This window comes from Pocillopora verrucosa, chromosome 3 (genome assembly GCF_036669915.1).
Source record: "Pocillopora verrucosa isolate sample1 chromosome 3, ASM3666991v2, whole genome shotgun sequence".
Taxonomy (NCBI): Eukaryota; Metazoa; Cnidaria; class Anthozoa; order Scleractinia; family Pocilloporidae; genus Pocillopora; species Pocillopora verrucosa.
In genome coordinates, this window is record NC_089314.1 from 19,080,384 (window position 1) to 19,096,383 (window position 16,000).

The 16,000-nt window shown below is 38.7% G+C and overlaps 3 protein-coding genes and 1 non-coding gene across 5 annotated transcripts; 3 read left to right on the forward strand and 1 right to left on the reverse strand.

Annotated features, from left to right (window-relative positions):
* Window positions 1-1,128: 1,128 nt before the first annotated feature.
* On the forward strand, window positions 1,129-3,434 carry LOC131794196 (neuromedin-U receptor 2-like). Its single transcript, XM_059111715.2, has 2 exons — window positions 1,129-1,219; window positions 1,881-3,434. Exon 2 carries the CDS (start codon window positions 2,072-2,074, stop codon window positions 3,161-3,163), a length of 1,092 nt encoding a protein of 363 aa, XP_058967698.1. The 5' UTR covers window positions 1,129-1,219; window positions 1,881-2,071; the 3' UTR covers window positions 3,164-3,434.
* On the forward strand, window positions 3,220-3,292 carry Trnak-uuu (transfer RNA lysine (anticodon UUU)). The gene has a single exon. It is a non-coding gene; the product is annotated as a tRNA-Lys (tRNA).
* Window positions 3,435-3,519: 85 nt separating the features above from the next.
* LOC131794261 (alpha-1B adrenergic receptor) lies at window positions 3,520-5,413 on the reverse strand. The gene has a single exon (XM_059111773.2). It carries the CDS (start codon window positions 5,140-5,142, stop codon window positions 4,072-4,074), a length of 1,071 nt encoding a protein of 356 aa, XP_058967756.1. The 5' UTR covers window positions 5,143-5,413; the 3' UTR covers window positions 3,520-4,071.
* A 231-nt stretch (window positions 5,414-5,644) lies between these two features.
* LOC131794258 (transmembrane prolyl 4-hydroxylase) lies at window positions 5,645-15,269 on the forward strand. 2 transcript variants are annotated; one of them, XM_059111771.2, is made up of 12 exons: window positions 5,645-5,690; window positions 8,492-8,561; window positions 9,281-9,362; window positions 10,408-10,533; window positions 11,040-11,113; window positions 11,497-11,558; window positions 12,045-12,079; window positions 12,278-12,443; window positions 12,606-12,663; window positions 13,300-13,424; window positions 13,890-13,980; window positions 14,664-15,269. In XM_059111771.2, exons 3-12 carry the CDS (start codon window positions 9,329-9,331, stop codon window positions 14,955-14,957), a joined length of 1,065 nt encoding a protein of 354 aa, XP_058967754.2. In that variant the 5' UTR covers window positions 5,645-5,690; window positions 8,492-8,561; window positions 9,281-9,328; the 3' UTR covers window positions 14,958-15,269. The 2 variants fall into 2 exon arrangements, with proteins under 2 accessions (XP_058967754.2, XP_058967753.2); XM_059111770.2 differs by lacking the exon at window positions 5,645-5,690 and having other exon boundaries at window positions 8,338-8,561.
* Window positions 15,270-16,000: the final 731 nt, after the last annotated feature.

The window sequence follows — 16,000 nt, forward strand, 5'->3', positions numbered from 1 at the left end:
ACCTATGGCACGTGACACGTACAAACGTATTGGAATTGGGAGGAATAACAAGGGAAGCAGAGTTTCGTTTTGCTTAAAACCCTGAAAGTTTACGGAGACGAAGCCGAGGGGAAAGGTGAGGTTTTAAGGAAAACAAAACTCACCCTTCTCCTGAGGTCAGTCATATTGGTGCTATGCATGGGTGAATTCTAGTAGACATTATTTCAAATTTCTACTTCCTAATTTTCGCTCGTGTTCGACTGGCGGGTAGCCCTTGTCATGCTCTTGGTTGGTGGAAATAATCCCAAGAGCGGTTGTGCAGAAAACGGCAAAAGTCAGGGGAAGAAAAACCCAGTAGCGGCTAATTCCGTGACAAACAGGACGGTTCTTTGTCACTCGCCCTCTTCCCCTCTCCTTTTCAAAAACCTGAGCAAGTTATGAGGCCATTAAGTGTGACAAAAAGGCAGAGAAATAAAATCAAATAATAAAAATGGATAGTGAAATGCAAAGATGTAAGAAAGAAATTAAATATTTGATGTGTTAAGTCAGATAATCCCGAACGTTAGCTTGAAATGTCATTTTCCTTTTTACCACAAAAATTTCCAATTATGCGTAAAGATGAGTTAGGAGGAAAAATAAACTAAATGGGTAACTTCTTGAGCAAACCTAACATATTTGCAGAGGACTTGATATGCATGGGGCTGACAACAAAACTATAAAACACAAAGTCGATTTATCCCAAACTTCAGCTCGAAATGTCATTTTGTTTTTACCACAACAATTTCCATATTAATAACTAAGTTAATTTCGACTTCTTGAATGAGGCGACATTATTACAATATTACTTTGAAAAAGCTTATTTTTGATTAAGAAATCTTTTCCTTAGAGACACTTACAGCCTCGGGGATTTTAAGTTTCTAAATGTACAATTTTTTTTAGGTGCATTGCACCTTAAAACACGCAGCACAACTGAAAGGTCCAGAACAAAACGCATGATTTTCATTTTAGTAAAATCTCGCGCAATTAATGTTTTGTCTTCATTGTTTGACAATTTTCGCGAGCAGCTGGACTTCTGGGCTTGTTTGCGATCTGAGCCAAGATTATAATTAGAGTTCTGCGTAATATTATTATTGCATGTAGTTGCGTTCGGCGAAGTAACATCTAAACCATTCACGGATATTTGACAAACTTAAGCTTATCCACCTCCGCTATATATTCTGCACGCCAGGCATTAAAACAGGTCAGTGAGTTATTTTCGTATATAAGGTATTTTCTTATCGGTTTACAAATGGTTTAATCTTTTGCTGCTGAATTTATCTCACACTTAGTTAATAATACATGGGTAAGGACACTGAACGACAATCCTTTTTATCCTTCATCTTGGTTTTCGCAAAGTGCACCTGTTTCTAGTCTGATATGGTTGTCTGGAGATCGATGGAGTGATAACTGATAGAGAATGTTATTAAAGAAACGGTGAAAAACAATCCCTTCCAGTTTAATAGCTCGGTTAACGAAAGAGTATCAACGACGAATGATGAAATCTTTTAATTATTCATACTGCCTTCGCCTGAAGCGAGAATTTTTGACAAATATAAGATGGAGATTATTCCAACAACTGATGAACGGAATGTTATTTACCCTCCTAAGAAAATCCTAGAGAAAAAAGTTTTAAAAAAATCTGAATGGGAAAGGCTATCCAGATTGTTAACGTCAAACAATAAATTTCAGTTCAGTTTGATATTCTTGGATAAAATTGTCTCCGGCAGGTAGTATATTGACGTTGCGAAAGAGCAGCATGTATTAGAAGAATCATACAAATAAAAAAGTCAAAAGCTCAGTCTCATTCCGCACTCCAGTGTAAGAGTCAGTATTTACTGATTAGAGGTTTTTCGTTGGGGCAGGAAAGTATCCTATGGAAAACAATTAAGAATACTCTAGCAAACAACTGATCTAAAGCCTGCAGGAAAGAGGATCATTGCCAGAGGATCATTGCCAGGGCATCTTTGGCAGGCCTTCCTCATCTTCCTTCTTCAAGAAGATTTCTGTCAACAAAGAGAACTTCGCAACAACTAGTAATCATTAATCTGTTGTGATGAACGCCACGGCGTTGGAAGAAACTTCCGACTTCAATCAGCCTGGTGAGAATTCAACCCAACAAAGTGATCACCCACTTGTTTGTGTGTCAAAACCATTATCCGTTTTTATCTTCGTTATCTATGCCGCTGTTTTCTTTCTTGGGGTGTTTGGGAATTTTTTGGTCATATTCATCGTATCCAGAGATTCCAAGCTGCATACGCCATTTAATTACTTAGTTGTCAACCTGGCTGTTTCTGACACGTTTGTTCTGCTCTTTTCGTTGCCAATTGTCGTATTCAGTGAATGTTTTTCATGGCCTTTTAATGAGTTTCTATGCAAGTTGTCTCGTCCATCGTTTCTCATTTTTACGGGTGTTTCTGTTTGCACGATGGTAGCTCTGAGTTTCGAAAGATATCAAGCAGTAGTGCATCCTCTGGCACTAAAAATGACACGTGGGAGGGCGTTTTTCATCATCGTGTTTGTGTGGATTTTGTCGTGTTTTGCATTTGGCCTTCCAAGGTTTTTTGTATTTGGACTAACAACTGAGAAAGGAATTTTACAGTGTGACCCAATCAAGCAGAGTTTCGCCATAAGGACAGTGACGAAGATATTCCGGCTTATCATGACGTTAATTTTGCCTTGTATCGTTGTATCATGGGCGTATAGCCGAGTAATGCGCAAGCTTAGAAACGAGCTCGCCTTCATTGCAGACGCATTTGCATCACGTGACATAGAGAGGATGCGAACCACGAGGAACATCAAAACAATGCGCCTACTTGTAATAATTATTGTCGTGTTTGTCGTTTGCTTTTTGCCTTTCAACATTGTCACGTTATTTGACAGTCTCCCTATGTATGCCGAATGGCAGTACAATGAAACGATTGAGAATATGTTCCGGATGTTTCAAGTGTCTCACAGCTGCTTCAATCCCATGATCCTCTGTTCACTTGGCTCAGAATTTCAAAAGGCTTTGAAAGAATTGTGTGTATGCTTACTTGGCAAAAACGTGCTGAAAAGCAAAAGAAAAGCCTACGTTTTACCACAAATTCGGCAAAGTCGTAATTCGACGTCGCCGGCAAACACCAATTCATTTGATAGCAGTTTGTGACTTCTGTGGAGTTCTTGTTTTATACACATAATTTTTCCAGCAGGTAAATAATAATCGCCCGGTTAGCTCAGTCGGTAGAGCATCAGACTTTTAATCTGAGGGTCATGGGTTCAAGTCCCATATCGGGCGCTTCAACAATTTTTGTTAATCAAAACTTGAGTTGTTCCTGTAATGGATGATTTAGGATGGAAAATAAAAAAGAACTACAAATAATTTTTTTTTCACTATTCAGTGAACAAGCCTTGTATATTTGGTTGAAATTTGCTATGGCTTTGACACCAAAAACAACAATTGAAAGCAAAACAATTCTTCTTTCTTTTACCTATAAAACAATCCTTTTATTTATTCAACGAAAATCAAGATCGGCAAAGAAAGCCTTACATTCTTTTATTGCCTTAATTGAGTTTAAATGGTCTACGTCAGAGTAGTGGTAGTCTTTGGTCCGTCTTAACCTTGTACCCAGATCCACAGTGTAGGATCTTGCAACCGCTTGGTCGTGAAAGATTTCGATATGTACGAGACTAGGTCCGTCTGATATTTTGTATTTGATGTCATGTAAAGAGTTATTGTCCTTGCCACAAGGTGATTTCTTTTGCTGTGAGTTTGAGATCCTATATGACATTAACCTTGAGTTTATAACGATTCAGTAATCATAAAATTTGATTAGATTTATTTTCTGTACGTAATAAAGAATCAAAGATTGCGACTTATTTGAATGGATTTTAAGGGGTAAAAACTCACTCGTTTAAAGTACCATCCAGAGCTATTTCTTGCGAGTAATAATACTTTTTTTGACACGGCATGCTCTTACATTTTGTCCTCCCTTCTCAGTAGGTGTTTAAAACATTCTGAGAGAAACACCAGCCAGCGCCCTTGATCAGTCTTATTTATGAGTTTGTATGCCATGTTTAAAATGCTGTTCTAGAAGTTGATCCTCTCAAGTTTGACCGTGTTTCTGCCATGGATAACGACTGGTTACGCTGTTTTTCTCGACAGAACAACTTCTTAATCGCTTCTTTAAGTTCACGGTTATACCACGTTAATACAATAGGGTTAATTGCTGAGTTTGCAAACATAAGACACAGAAACAAACGCATGAGAAAGCCTGGCACTTGAGACTTGAATTTACTTATGGTGAGCACTGTGAAGAACGGAAGCCAGCAAAGAACCCAAAATCCAACCAAAATGGCCACCATTCGCCCCGCTTTCTTTTCTCTCAAAGACGACGCTCGTCCTCTTACAGGAAAAGAATTCTTAGAATTTGTTTCACTGACTGCAGTCACTTCTAGTGCAGCTATCTGCCTGGCTTGAGTTCTTGCGATCATGTATATGCGATAATATGAAAACGTTATGAGTATCGCTGGGATAATGAACCAAATTAACCACTCGGCACTCATGTATATGGCTTCGTTTAAGATGTGCTCGTCGGAAGGCTTCGTTGTCGAACACACGACGCCTTCCGGACGCCAAATGAGAGGCGGGAACGCGAGACAAAGCGCAATTAGCCAAGTCACCAGTACAATGGTAGTAGAGCGATGGACAGTTAGGTAACGGTTAAAATGAAGAGGGTAGCGAATGTTTACGTAACGGACCAAAGTCATGGCGGTGAGGTTAAACACAGAAGCAGAACCGAACAATACTCCGCTAAGCAAGATAATGTAACAAACCGATGGGTGGATAGGCTTAAAGTCGATTATGACCTTTTCCACAGCTTGGTAAATAATGTCTGTACAAGCTAACATGAGATCGGCAGCCGCAAGACTTGCTACAAAAGCATTCCGAAGAGTTCGAAGATTGTGATTTGAGTATATGACGTACATGAGAAGGCCATTTCCCACGATAGCGAAGAGGGCCAAAAAAGAGAGCAAAATCGCCTCGAGCACTCTGTCGATTTGAAGTCCGTTGCCTTCGGAAGACTTGTTCTGAATTGCACCCGAATTTAGTCGTTTTGTCATGTTTTGAATGACATCCGAGCTCATCTTGCTTTTGTGCTTTAGATAAGCTATTTATTGTAGGGCGATGATCAACTTCTACTGCATGAGAACTCCGTTTCTTTCGACGTGTTCGTTCTGAATTGCGCCTACGTTTAGAAGCTTTGCAAGGCTTTGGACCAGTTCCGAACGTATCTTTCTTTCTCGCCTAAGGTCCGCTATTCACTGTTGTGCGGCGATTGAATTTCTGCCCTTGTCGTTATTCCACTAGTTCCTTTTTGTATAACCTGCACTTCTGTAATTCACAATTTAATTGAGTTTCTTGGTTTGCTGTATTTATACTTATAATAGGTCTAGGAAACCAACAAAACGAGTCGTCTTCTTCACCATAGGAACCACAAAATTAAAATTACCAGCGGGAGGCGTCCTTCTTCTCTCTCATTCTCTTTTTCGACCACTCTTTGATCTGATAGAAATGCCACCGGGGCTCTTGAAAACGAGTTTTTAAGCGCTTTTGTAATGGAAATATTCACTTTAATCTCCAGGATCAGACACTGTGAGGATGCCATAATAAAACATGTAGCTGAATAGACTGGGTAAGGATAATTAGAAAGAGATGTTAAAGCCTCGAAAAAGCAGGTGTGTTTGTCAACTCCCGCTGCAGTTCAATCTAAAATCAAAAAAACAATAAGCTGAATCAAACTGTGTTGAACCGATTCATGAACAATTCGCAGACACATTAGTCAGGAATCTTTCTGATATTGTTACCGTCAGAGAAGTTGAGTATTTCCCCCTGACTTTCTCATAGTTGGAAGTCGTTTCAGCGAAGTCAATCAGTGAAATTTATCTAAATCGACTTTAATTTAGATTTAATAAAAAAAGTTTCCTCGTGCGCCGGTGATTGAGCCTGTGGAGAATGTTGAACTGATTATATTCTTGATGTCATTAACATTTTCCCTGATAAACCTGTGCCAACAAGAAAACTAAGAGCCACATGAAGTGGCATTAAGAGTGCCTTGGTTTATTTTTATCAAAAAGTTCCGATACTAGAGCACGACGAGTCTCTTTGTCTGTTGCATGGTAATGGCAAACATAATTCTTTAAGAAATGCGGATTTTTGACCGATGTATCCCAAACTACCATGACTCCCCTTATCAAAACCATAATCACTTGTAAAACCAATAATTTAGGAAGAATTGTTTTATGTACAAATGGTATATTTTCGGTGGCCCAACAAGCTTACGCAAGTGCTGGTGCGTTTTCCTGACTGAAAATCACCGGTTATTTCTGCTGGGACATTGATTTACTTTAAGCTCCCACGTCGATTTGCTGTTCAATTCAATAAGTTTCTCCCATATGCAAAAGGAAAATATAATAACTCATCAATAAAGAGTTCAATTTGATATATACAGCGGTGGAACTAACCTTATTTTGATCTGTCATCCGTTATAAGAAGTCAAACAATTGAAGCCGATTTTCTTTTGTTTTTTTCATATGTTAATTTACATGTTAACTCTGTGCCATTGGTTCTGTTCGCATCGCATACGAACGTTTCGTGATGTTTTTCGCTCGCAATTTTTTTTTAATCATCACACTTGCTGTGTTTTGTTCTTCAATATATTCTGCCGATAGGCGAACCCAAGCCTCCTACATGGTAGTCTATACAAAAAAAAACTCCCTGCTGTCGCTAAAAAAAATCTCGTCAAATTGCGTGTTTGCGAATTCAAAATCGTTTTGGGAAACTTCTGTTTTAATGATGCGCTAATTTGACCACTCTCTGTAGTCTTAATTCCACTAATTTATACCTGAATTAAAGAATGGTCTCCTTGATTCATAGAACTACATTTTTTTTCTTGGTATTGGTAAAGCTGTTTAAAGCCCCGACTACGTTCAATAATGGGTTCTCAAAAGAGTCCGTTTTCGTCTCAAGCAAAGTCATTGAGGCCGTGACCACACTAATGTGCTTAAACTCGTACTTTTTCATGCGTTTGTGGCCACCGTCCACTGATCCTAAAAAAAAACCTGGAAAAGACTATAACTGACATGGAGTTTCGAAAACGGTCTCAAAAGTGGAGCATTTTGAAAACTCATCGTTTTGAGACGCTCCTTTTCGTGTGTGGCCAAGTGAAGACTCGAAAATGTAAATGGAACCTGAATCTCAATTAAAATATGAAAATAGAGTTGCCTGTTCTTTTATGTGATCTTACAATCCACAGGCTCCTTATTTGTAGTTGGTATGCTTTTACGTTACTCAGCTCAAACAAGGATAGTTGCATGCGATGAGAATTTTGTTGTTGTCGGTGTTGTTGTATAAACCGGATCAATTCGCCATTATTGATAATTTGGAATTACTGATAAGTACCCCTCCTACTCCTCACTGTCGGGGATTTCCGCACATCGCATGAACTCTGTACATATCGACTTTTAGCTAATTAAAATGCAATACTAACCAATATCACGGTGCATTCAAAAAGACAATGTTCGTCATTTTCTGAAATGAAACCAAATATAAATGCGTACATTCTAAAGATTTTATCAATAGCATGATAAAGTTAAATATCTGCCTCTAGTTGGCGCAAAAATATGCACGGATATTTGTCAGCGGACATTATCTGTTCCGAGAAGTGAACGGTTTTCCGAGAGTGAAGTTCGAGGTAAAACTAGGAGAGTTACATCACATGTAAAAATCTTCTTCCTTTTTCTTTGCGGCGCTTTGAACCTGAAAGAAGTAGACAGCAGGTGTTCACGGGTGGACAGAGCGTGGTGGATTGGCTGTCGAAATGAGACTAAACTGATAAAAAATAATACCTCTTTTTCTCAAGTAGTTAGCCAGATGCGACATAATCAAAGCCAGCTATGTCGAGGGGAAGGCCTTTTACTTAGTAACCGAACGGTACCGCAAAGGTACTCTACATAAATTCGTGCTCTTGTGCGAGCGCTTGTATTCGCTTTATTGAACATTTGATCAAAATGTCTTTTCTCCTCGTATGGTCGATACTTTTAGTTTAGAGGCAGGTGGCGAGAATAAACAGCATAATCAACAGAGAGAATTTTCCAGTTCAAACAATAAATTCTCGTAGCTTCAATTTCGAATAATGTATAAATTTGGTGATGAGAGTTTACATGTCCATCTTGTATTTGAAGACAGTAAGGGCTAAAGCTTTGAATAATTTACAAAAAATTCAACACTAAAATTTAACTATACCAGTTCAACTTATAGATCGATAAATTATATTGCAAGCTTCGCTGCTATCGAATTTGAGGCGAAGATAGCAAAAATTTAAGATATGATAATTTATACCAGTTATATTTGGGTTTTAACTACCCTGTTTGGATTTGTAAGCTGTTATGTTGGAAGTCAAATTAATCTCTCTTGTGAAAACGGCGTGTGTTCCAGGCAAGCGGATCAAGGACCATGTGTTGTTAGCGACGACCACGAACGCCTTTTTAGATGGGATCCAGTCAAGGTAAATAGAAGCGACTTAACTGAATGGCAGTGTAAGAAATGTAGGTTTTATGTTTTAACAGTGAACGCGTATGGCATTCAGGGACTTTCGTCTTCAAAATTATCCATTTAGCGTTTTGAATATATTAGTGTCTGTTTAAAGTTCCCCGGACATGCTCAGCTACACGTTAAAAGATATACACTTGTCACAATCTCGCATTACAGACATAATTAAGGTGCTTTTGCACGGTGTCAAAGTCATTTGATATGTTTGACCGTGTACTCTGATTGTCGGAATGGAATTATCACGGAGAAGGGCTGTTGTTGGTATGAGTAGCGACTGACGTTTCGACAACCTTAGCGGAAGTCAACTCTTCACTTGACTCTGATAATTTCTTTCCCTGAGGTTGTCGAAACATCGGTCACCACCACTGAAAACAGTCTTCCCCAATGAGGAATAATGTAACCCGAACGATCAGACTGCGTGATCAAATGTTACCACTGTCTTCAAACTAGGTACTGTGAATCAAAGTCAAACATCTCCAAAATGAGGTGTATATGTAGCCGTAGCCTATATGTTTGGAGGTGGAGGGTAAGTCGGTTCTGAGGCCTTGAACAACAGCGTCGCGAGGGAAATGGGAAGAAAAAAAGGCCCGCGCGAGGCCTCGGTCCAGATTGAAAACGCACTCTACAAAACGGTCAACTACATGGGTTGATTTGTGCTCTTCATTTCGTTGACAGAGAGGTCACGTGAGGGAATTAGAGTTAGAGCCTGGGAAAAAATACAAGATGATAACTTTAGCCTCCAAACCTCCGGTGTTTGGTAAGACTTCATAGAGTAAAAGTTCAATATATTTTCTTATCATAAAATCAACTGTTCCTTTGTTCTTGTCTTTCCCATTAATAGCGGAGCTCCATTTTCTGCATTTAAAACAAACGCAACCCACAGTTCATCTATTTTCTCGGACGCAGGGCTAGCAATCCAAACTTCAGCTATAGAAACTCTTCACGGTGGCTAATTTAAAATCAGTGGATAAAGCCAAACAAGAATATTACTCATGATATAATGGATCACATATTTCATAATTGGCGATCTGTGATTTCTCGAAAGACTAATGACACGAACTTCACTATTTCAAAACATAAATGAAGCCTGTTTTTTTACTCACTAATTTTTAGTTATCTTTTTCATAAACAATCAGTGCACCCCAATCTCTTCTTATGAAGTCGCTTCATGCTAAAAAGGGAGTACGCTCAGACAGCTGTGTGTTCGAGTCGGTCTCATATACTTACATTAAACCAGCAATAATTTGTCTCGCTTTCTCGGTTACCTTTTGCCTTTTTTTCCAAGATGCCCGGCCAGAATGGTTTTTAGTCTCTCACATGATACTGGACAGAAACTTGAAAGACAGCTTACGATGTAGGCTCATGCTGAGGCTTACTCCGACGGTTTCGATAGCTTAGTTGAGGCGACCAAGACTATAATTTGCCTGAACTGGGATACCACTCCATCGAGGGTCACCCTCTTGCATTTCGTTAAGCTTTCCTAAAAGTTCACTTGTACCATCTGTAAACCCCGGGGTGGAGAGGCACTTTGCGAATGAAGTGTTTCCAAAGATCACAGGACAATAACTCGGCAAGGCTCGAACCCTTCAATCAAAACTCCAGCACACTAGCCACCAGGCCAAAGCTATGACCGTATCTCCCACTTCTTTCATGAGCCACCTTGATGTGTGCGCGCGTGCACGTGGTTTATTTTCGGTGTCAGTTGGTACCAATCAGAGACAATATAGTCTTGATCGCGACGAGATTCATGATTTTGTAAACATTTTTAGTTAAATTTGAGGTAAACTTGTCTTCTTTTACAGAGCTCCCTGATTTTCTAAGCGAGGAGGAAAGTGAGCATATCATCGATCTAGCTGAAATGTTTGGCCTTGAAAATAGCCTCATGCATACTGATGAATTTCAAGAACAACATAAGAAAGAAGTGAAAGGTAACGCTAACAATTTCACTGATAGTTTGTTCCAATAAGGAATAAGGAAATCTTATTCGTATTCTGTTTATTCATACGACACTTTCGACATCGCCGATCATTTGCAAATGAATGACGCTCGTTATAGCTCACGGCTGGTTATCTGCATGTTGACCGAACCATGTTATTATTTCGTTGTGAAATTTCATCTAGATCTAAATTTATCATAATTTTAACAAAATACTTTCTGCCATAAGGAGAAAAGTTGAAAGATTTTTGGGCGAACTCGTTTTACTGTAGTGGGCGAACTCGTAAAAGTGCTAAAGGCCGAAGTTGCAACGGGGCGAAAACTCCTCATACTCTCAGGAGAAGGTGTATAAGGTTCGATTGCCCGTGAGGACTCAGATTTTTTTCCTTTGTTCTACGCTCTTGACAAGACGAAAAATGATTTTTATGCGTTTCGATACAAAATTAAAAATTCACTATTTTCCTGCTTTCATACCAATAAATTTTTACTTATTTACTAGGGCACGCAAGTGGAGCTGCTGGTATATATCTAAGCTGGGACAAAAATCAGGATAAGGAGATAACTAAAGACGAGGTTGTGGAACGTTTTCGATGCCATTCTGTACTAAAAAGATATATAAATTATTTTATATGCCTGGCTGTTTATTTAATAAATTCCAGCTAACAATTCCATGACGGGAGAATTCTTTAGCAATCAAACGGGTATAAGAAATTTAGTGATTCAAAACGTAATGCTTGAAATTTTTTTTATAATTTAATGACTTCTTTTAGAGCAATATATTCTAATAGGTTCTTACTGCAACATCTGGAAGAAAGCAAAACCACAGTGTTTTCAGTGATATTCATTATTTTTCATATTTTAAGAGTAACGTTTGCCAGAAAATCATTCAGTAGATATCAGGTGAAATGAACGGAAATTTTTTGCCAATGTGTGTTTTCATCACCTCTTAATTTCAGGTAATTCACTTTTCACGGAGATATAAGTTTCTTTACATGACCCCTGAGGAAGTTGACGTCATGTAAGTACAACTCACTCCGCTTAACACAATCACGTAGATAGCTGCCTCTGATATCTTGAGCCGCGAAAGTAACCATCTTCTTCTGGTCAATCATGAAGAAATTTTAATTTCCGTCGTCCAAAACAGCAGGCATCCGGAGAATGAAGTGATTACTCATCGAACTTTCGCGGTAAAATAAAATTCGTTGATTTTTGTCGAAAGCCGCCAAAATCAAAGAGGTCGCCCAATTTTACTCTTATTACTCAATTTTACCACAATACTGCATTTTTCTTCGGAGTACCCACCCAATCCCTTCCTCTCTTTTAAAGAGAATCTTTATTCAGACCTTGGTTCGTGAAACAAAGGTTCAAAAGAAAGAATAAATCAGTTAGCACTGCATTATGAATTAAATAAGAGCCGAAATCGGCCGCACTGCCAGCCAATGATCCACTGGTTTTGATTGTGGAATCAAAACTTGTACCAAATTTCACTTTGCCTTTTCCTCAGGATAAAGAAATTGAAGATCAGAGAGTTTGATGATGGTATGCTCGTGGTTTGTTTAAAACTTTTATTTCTTTGCATATGTAGTTTTGTCTACCTTTCAATTCTCACTTTTTTTTACCATCCTTGTTTATTCCTTGGATATTTTGGGAGGGTTATTTATTTGTTTGTTTTTATTTCTTGGCACTTGTTTTTAAATCTTGTTTGTGAACCGAATTCTTGCTATTGTTTACTTGTAGGTAAAGTCACGATACAAGAATTTCGTAAACTACCAACGGCTGCTATGGACGACTATATGAACAAGCTGAAAGAATTATCACCAGTTCACCGTGAACGAAACAGCCACCAAACCTGGCTACATCAGGGAAAGTTTGCCAGTAAAATTATGCAAAGGTTACGAGAAAGGTGAAGTTAAGATATCACTTTCATGCATGTCTTTTCGTTGTTGTTGTTGTTGCTGGGAAAACTGAGATAGGATATTTCTCGGCTTGTCCACAATGGGACCCTGTCAGTTTTGTTAATTATCAATTTCTGATCAAATTAACATTAAGACTTATTCTTACACAGAATAAAGAAACTAACAAGGCTACCTGATCGTGTCATCCGTGGAAGTGAACCTTTACAAGTAAGATCTACGGTGTTTTGACCCTTTACACCCTAAGATCAATATGCATATTCTCCACGCTGTTCTCTAAACATTTTCCCAAGGTGCTGAAACGCAGGATTTGTTTAACAACCAGAAGCTTCTTTAGTAGCTGATCACTTCTCGTGACCTTAGTGTTTGATTCAGGGGTAATATTGAAGGAGAAATAATATGTTAATCTCTCTTAGGTGCTAAGAGTTAATGCTGATTCAGTTCCCACTCACTTGCCTTCTTACAGACAAGAGAGTATCCAGTAATTAATGATTCTTAATCTTCCATACAGACCTCACTCTAAGGGTAACCCTTCTGGGCTATTTCATTCCAGTTTTTATGTTTGTAGTTCCCAAAAAGATATAAGAATAACTGAGTGACCTTTAAGGTGAAGTTCTCGCTCGTTCGACATCCCATTGGGCAATTGTTCATTTTCACCTGAAACACTAATTCAAGTAGCATGCATGATACAAGTAAAGTACGAGTACAATCTTCTGGATCCTCGATGCTTTCTCGCAGTTATTAGAGATTTCATCAATGGCACATTTTTAGCCCCAACTACGGAAACATCTTCCTTTTTTCTATAAAGTAAACACTTACCGTACAAAGTTTGGTCTCAACCTTCAGGTGGTGAAGTACGATGAAAATGGCCATTACAATGTTCATCACGATGCTCAGCCAGTGGCTACTCACTCGCACCTCAAGTGCTGTCACCTGAACGTCACCAAGATACCAGCTTGCAGACTTTGTAGGTTAGTTAAGTATTTTCTCGAGAAAAGAGCACATACTGCCCATGTAAGGGCCATTGCGGCACTAGAGAGGGTTTAAGTGGAAGAGTAGCGCTCAAAATCGGTTTTGATATCCCACTAAGAACAGAATTGGGTAAAACTGATTGTGATAAACTGATAACTTACTAAAATTCTACTGAATGAATATCAGAAACTTGCTGTCCAAATGGAAGTTAAACAAATGGTCTGCCCCCTCCTCTCGCCTAATTCCGTGGAGTATTATTAATAGAACTGAAAGTGGTGAATTTTGGCGGGATTTTATTCATTGTGCGGTGGAAATTTTTTTTTTCCTCTGCGGAAATGTAGCTTTGCGGATCAAAGACGATCCACAACATCTGCCAAAATTTAGACCCGCAAAATTTTCATGCCACGCGGTATTCCGCCCTTGTGTGACAGACAATCTCAAGTCATGCTTCTTTTCGTTTATAGATATATTACTATATTGTATTACCTAAATGACGTCGAGGAGGGTGGAGAAACAGCTTTTCCAGTTGCTGATAATAAAACCTTTGATCAACAGGTCAGTGATAAAGTGACTCCAAAATCACAGTGACTACTAACGCCCTGCAAGTAGTAAAATAGTAAACAAAATCCAGGCGGCAACTCAAGCGCCGGTAAAGATACAAACGACAAAATGGCGTTGATTTTTACTTTTGGATGTGACTGATTGAGAAGCAGAACTCGCGCAATCTCTAAGTTTTTCCTCACGTGAACAAGAGTTGCTTAAACTTTGTGAGGATTTTGTTCTTGTTTCTGAATTTGTTAAGTTTGTGGGATTTGATATCTGGGCTAAAAAGGCTAAAACCGCTGAAATATTTAGCTGTTCAGCACAGAAACTTAAGCTAATTTAAGCCTGTTATTGATGAAAATTTTACCAACATGATGTCTGATGGGGAGAGCAGGGATGACTTTGTTATCAAAGGCACTCGCCTACTACCCGCTGATGCCTGGTTACGATTTTAGAACGTGGCATCAAATGTGCATTGAGTTTTTATTTTTAGTTCTCGTCCTTGCACAGATATTTCCTCCTAATTTTTGGTTTTCCTCTATCTATTGAATTGATGGAGAACCACTCTTTAGTTGCGCTGCTGCTAAACTCCATATGATTTTCGCCTGAAAAACGGTGAAATAGACAAACGGAGCACGGCAGCAAGAGTTTCAACGAAGATACCTAACGACATTCTTTCTTACATTTTCCCACAGTTGTACATCAAAACCATGAGTGATGATTTATTCAACTTGATGGAATTCTGCCATGCTGCCAAACTAGTGGTCCCCCCAAAGCGAGGCAAGGCTATCATGTGGTATAATCACTTCGTGGATGAAGAGACTGGCTGGCTGGGAGAGAGGGACGATTACACCCTTCACGGGGGGTGTGGAGTGCAGAAGGGAATCAAATGGATTGCAAATAACTGGATTACTGCCCCTGACGCACCACTTGCGCATATAAGAAGTAACTTTGAAATCAAAGAAGAAGAAGAAGAAAAAAACTTTTAACTTATGAAATTTTGAGATAAAAAATTTAGCGCCTATTTGGCATTTTTAGGCAGTGATCATGATTTAAAACTCTGTCTTTGTTCTAGTGGATTTGACTTTCAACGTAAATGTTATAATGGTGAACCCAATTTCAAAGCCATTTCAGGATTTTCAAATTTTTTTAACATTATTTTTAAAGATCGTATTCTGTGAGTCTCCTTTGGCTGTTAACTTATTCCCCAAACGAAGTCCCCAGTCTACACCTATGCTCTTTCTGGAACATGTTGTGAAGTAAAAAATTTGAATTGAAAGTAGGTAAATAATTTAATTTGATTAAAGTGACTCCCTTTTTGCAACCGGCCGTGTTAATGTTTAATTGTGTTGTGATGCATGCATCCGTTCCTTGTTTTGCCGTCGACTACACTCACTGTATGTGAATGACGCTAAGGCACAAAATGTACGGCGCACAGGACTTTTCGTTAACATCATTGTGATGTGTTTTTGGCTTTTTTTAACAGAGCGTCTCTCCAGCGAACAGTTCAATATGACCTTCGATATTCTTCCTCTCTTTTAAGTAGATTAACGGACGCACTCAAATCTATAACTGAAATGACTCCTAGCGAAATTGCAACTGAATCATTTTTCACCTAATCACTGGAAATAATTATTTGTCTCAACTTTGTTTTTCTAATAACAACCATTACACTGTGTAATCAGCAGGTCGTAGTAATTAGTAGTCTTTGTATTCTGCTTTGATACCACGATTTCAGTCCTGTATTTTTACGCCTGCCAATACTCTTGTGATGATCCAAAATAGATCAGCATCTCCTCCAAGGTGGGTAGCATTACGAATAAACCCAGCCGATTGATCACAACTGAAGGACAATCAACTTCAGCAGGTTTCCTTAATCATTAAATGAGTGCTTCCCCAAATGGAATACAAATGCAATACAATAATATTCCAATATAATTGACTTTATAATGGTTATTTATCAGATTCCGCTCTAGCTGTGTGCGATGTGATAACTGAAATCAGCTGGAGAGAAACCATCGCTTCCTTCCAA

What these genes read in the sequence shown, in the direction of transcription:
- LOC131794261 (XM_059111773.2), bottom strand. Translation starts at nt 5,142, where the DNA reads ATGAGCTCGGATGTCATTCAAAACATGACAAAACGACTAAATTCGGGT.
- LOC131794196 (XM_059111715.2), top strand. Translation starts at nt 2,072, where the DNA reads ATGAACGCCACGGCGTTGGAAGAAACTTCCGACTTCAATCAGCCTGGT.
- LOC131794258 (XM_059111770.2), top strand. Translation starts at nt 8,382, where the DNA reads ATGATAATTTATACCAGTTATATTTGGGTTTTAACTACCCTGTTTGGA. An exon ending in CTCCAAACCTCCGGTGTTTG is followed by an intron (nt 9,363 to 10,407) that starts GTAAGACTTCAT and finishes CTTCTTTTACAG; the next exon opens with AGCTCCCTGATTTTCTAAGC. An exon ending in ATAAAACCTTTGATCAACAG is followed by an intron (nt 13,981 to 14,663) that starts GTCAGTGATAAA and finishes ATTTTCCCACAG; the next exon opens with TTGTACATCAAAACCATGAG.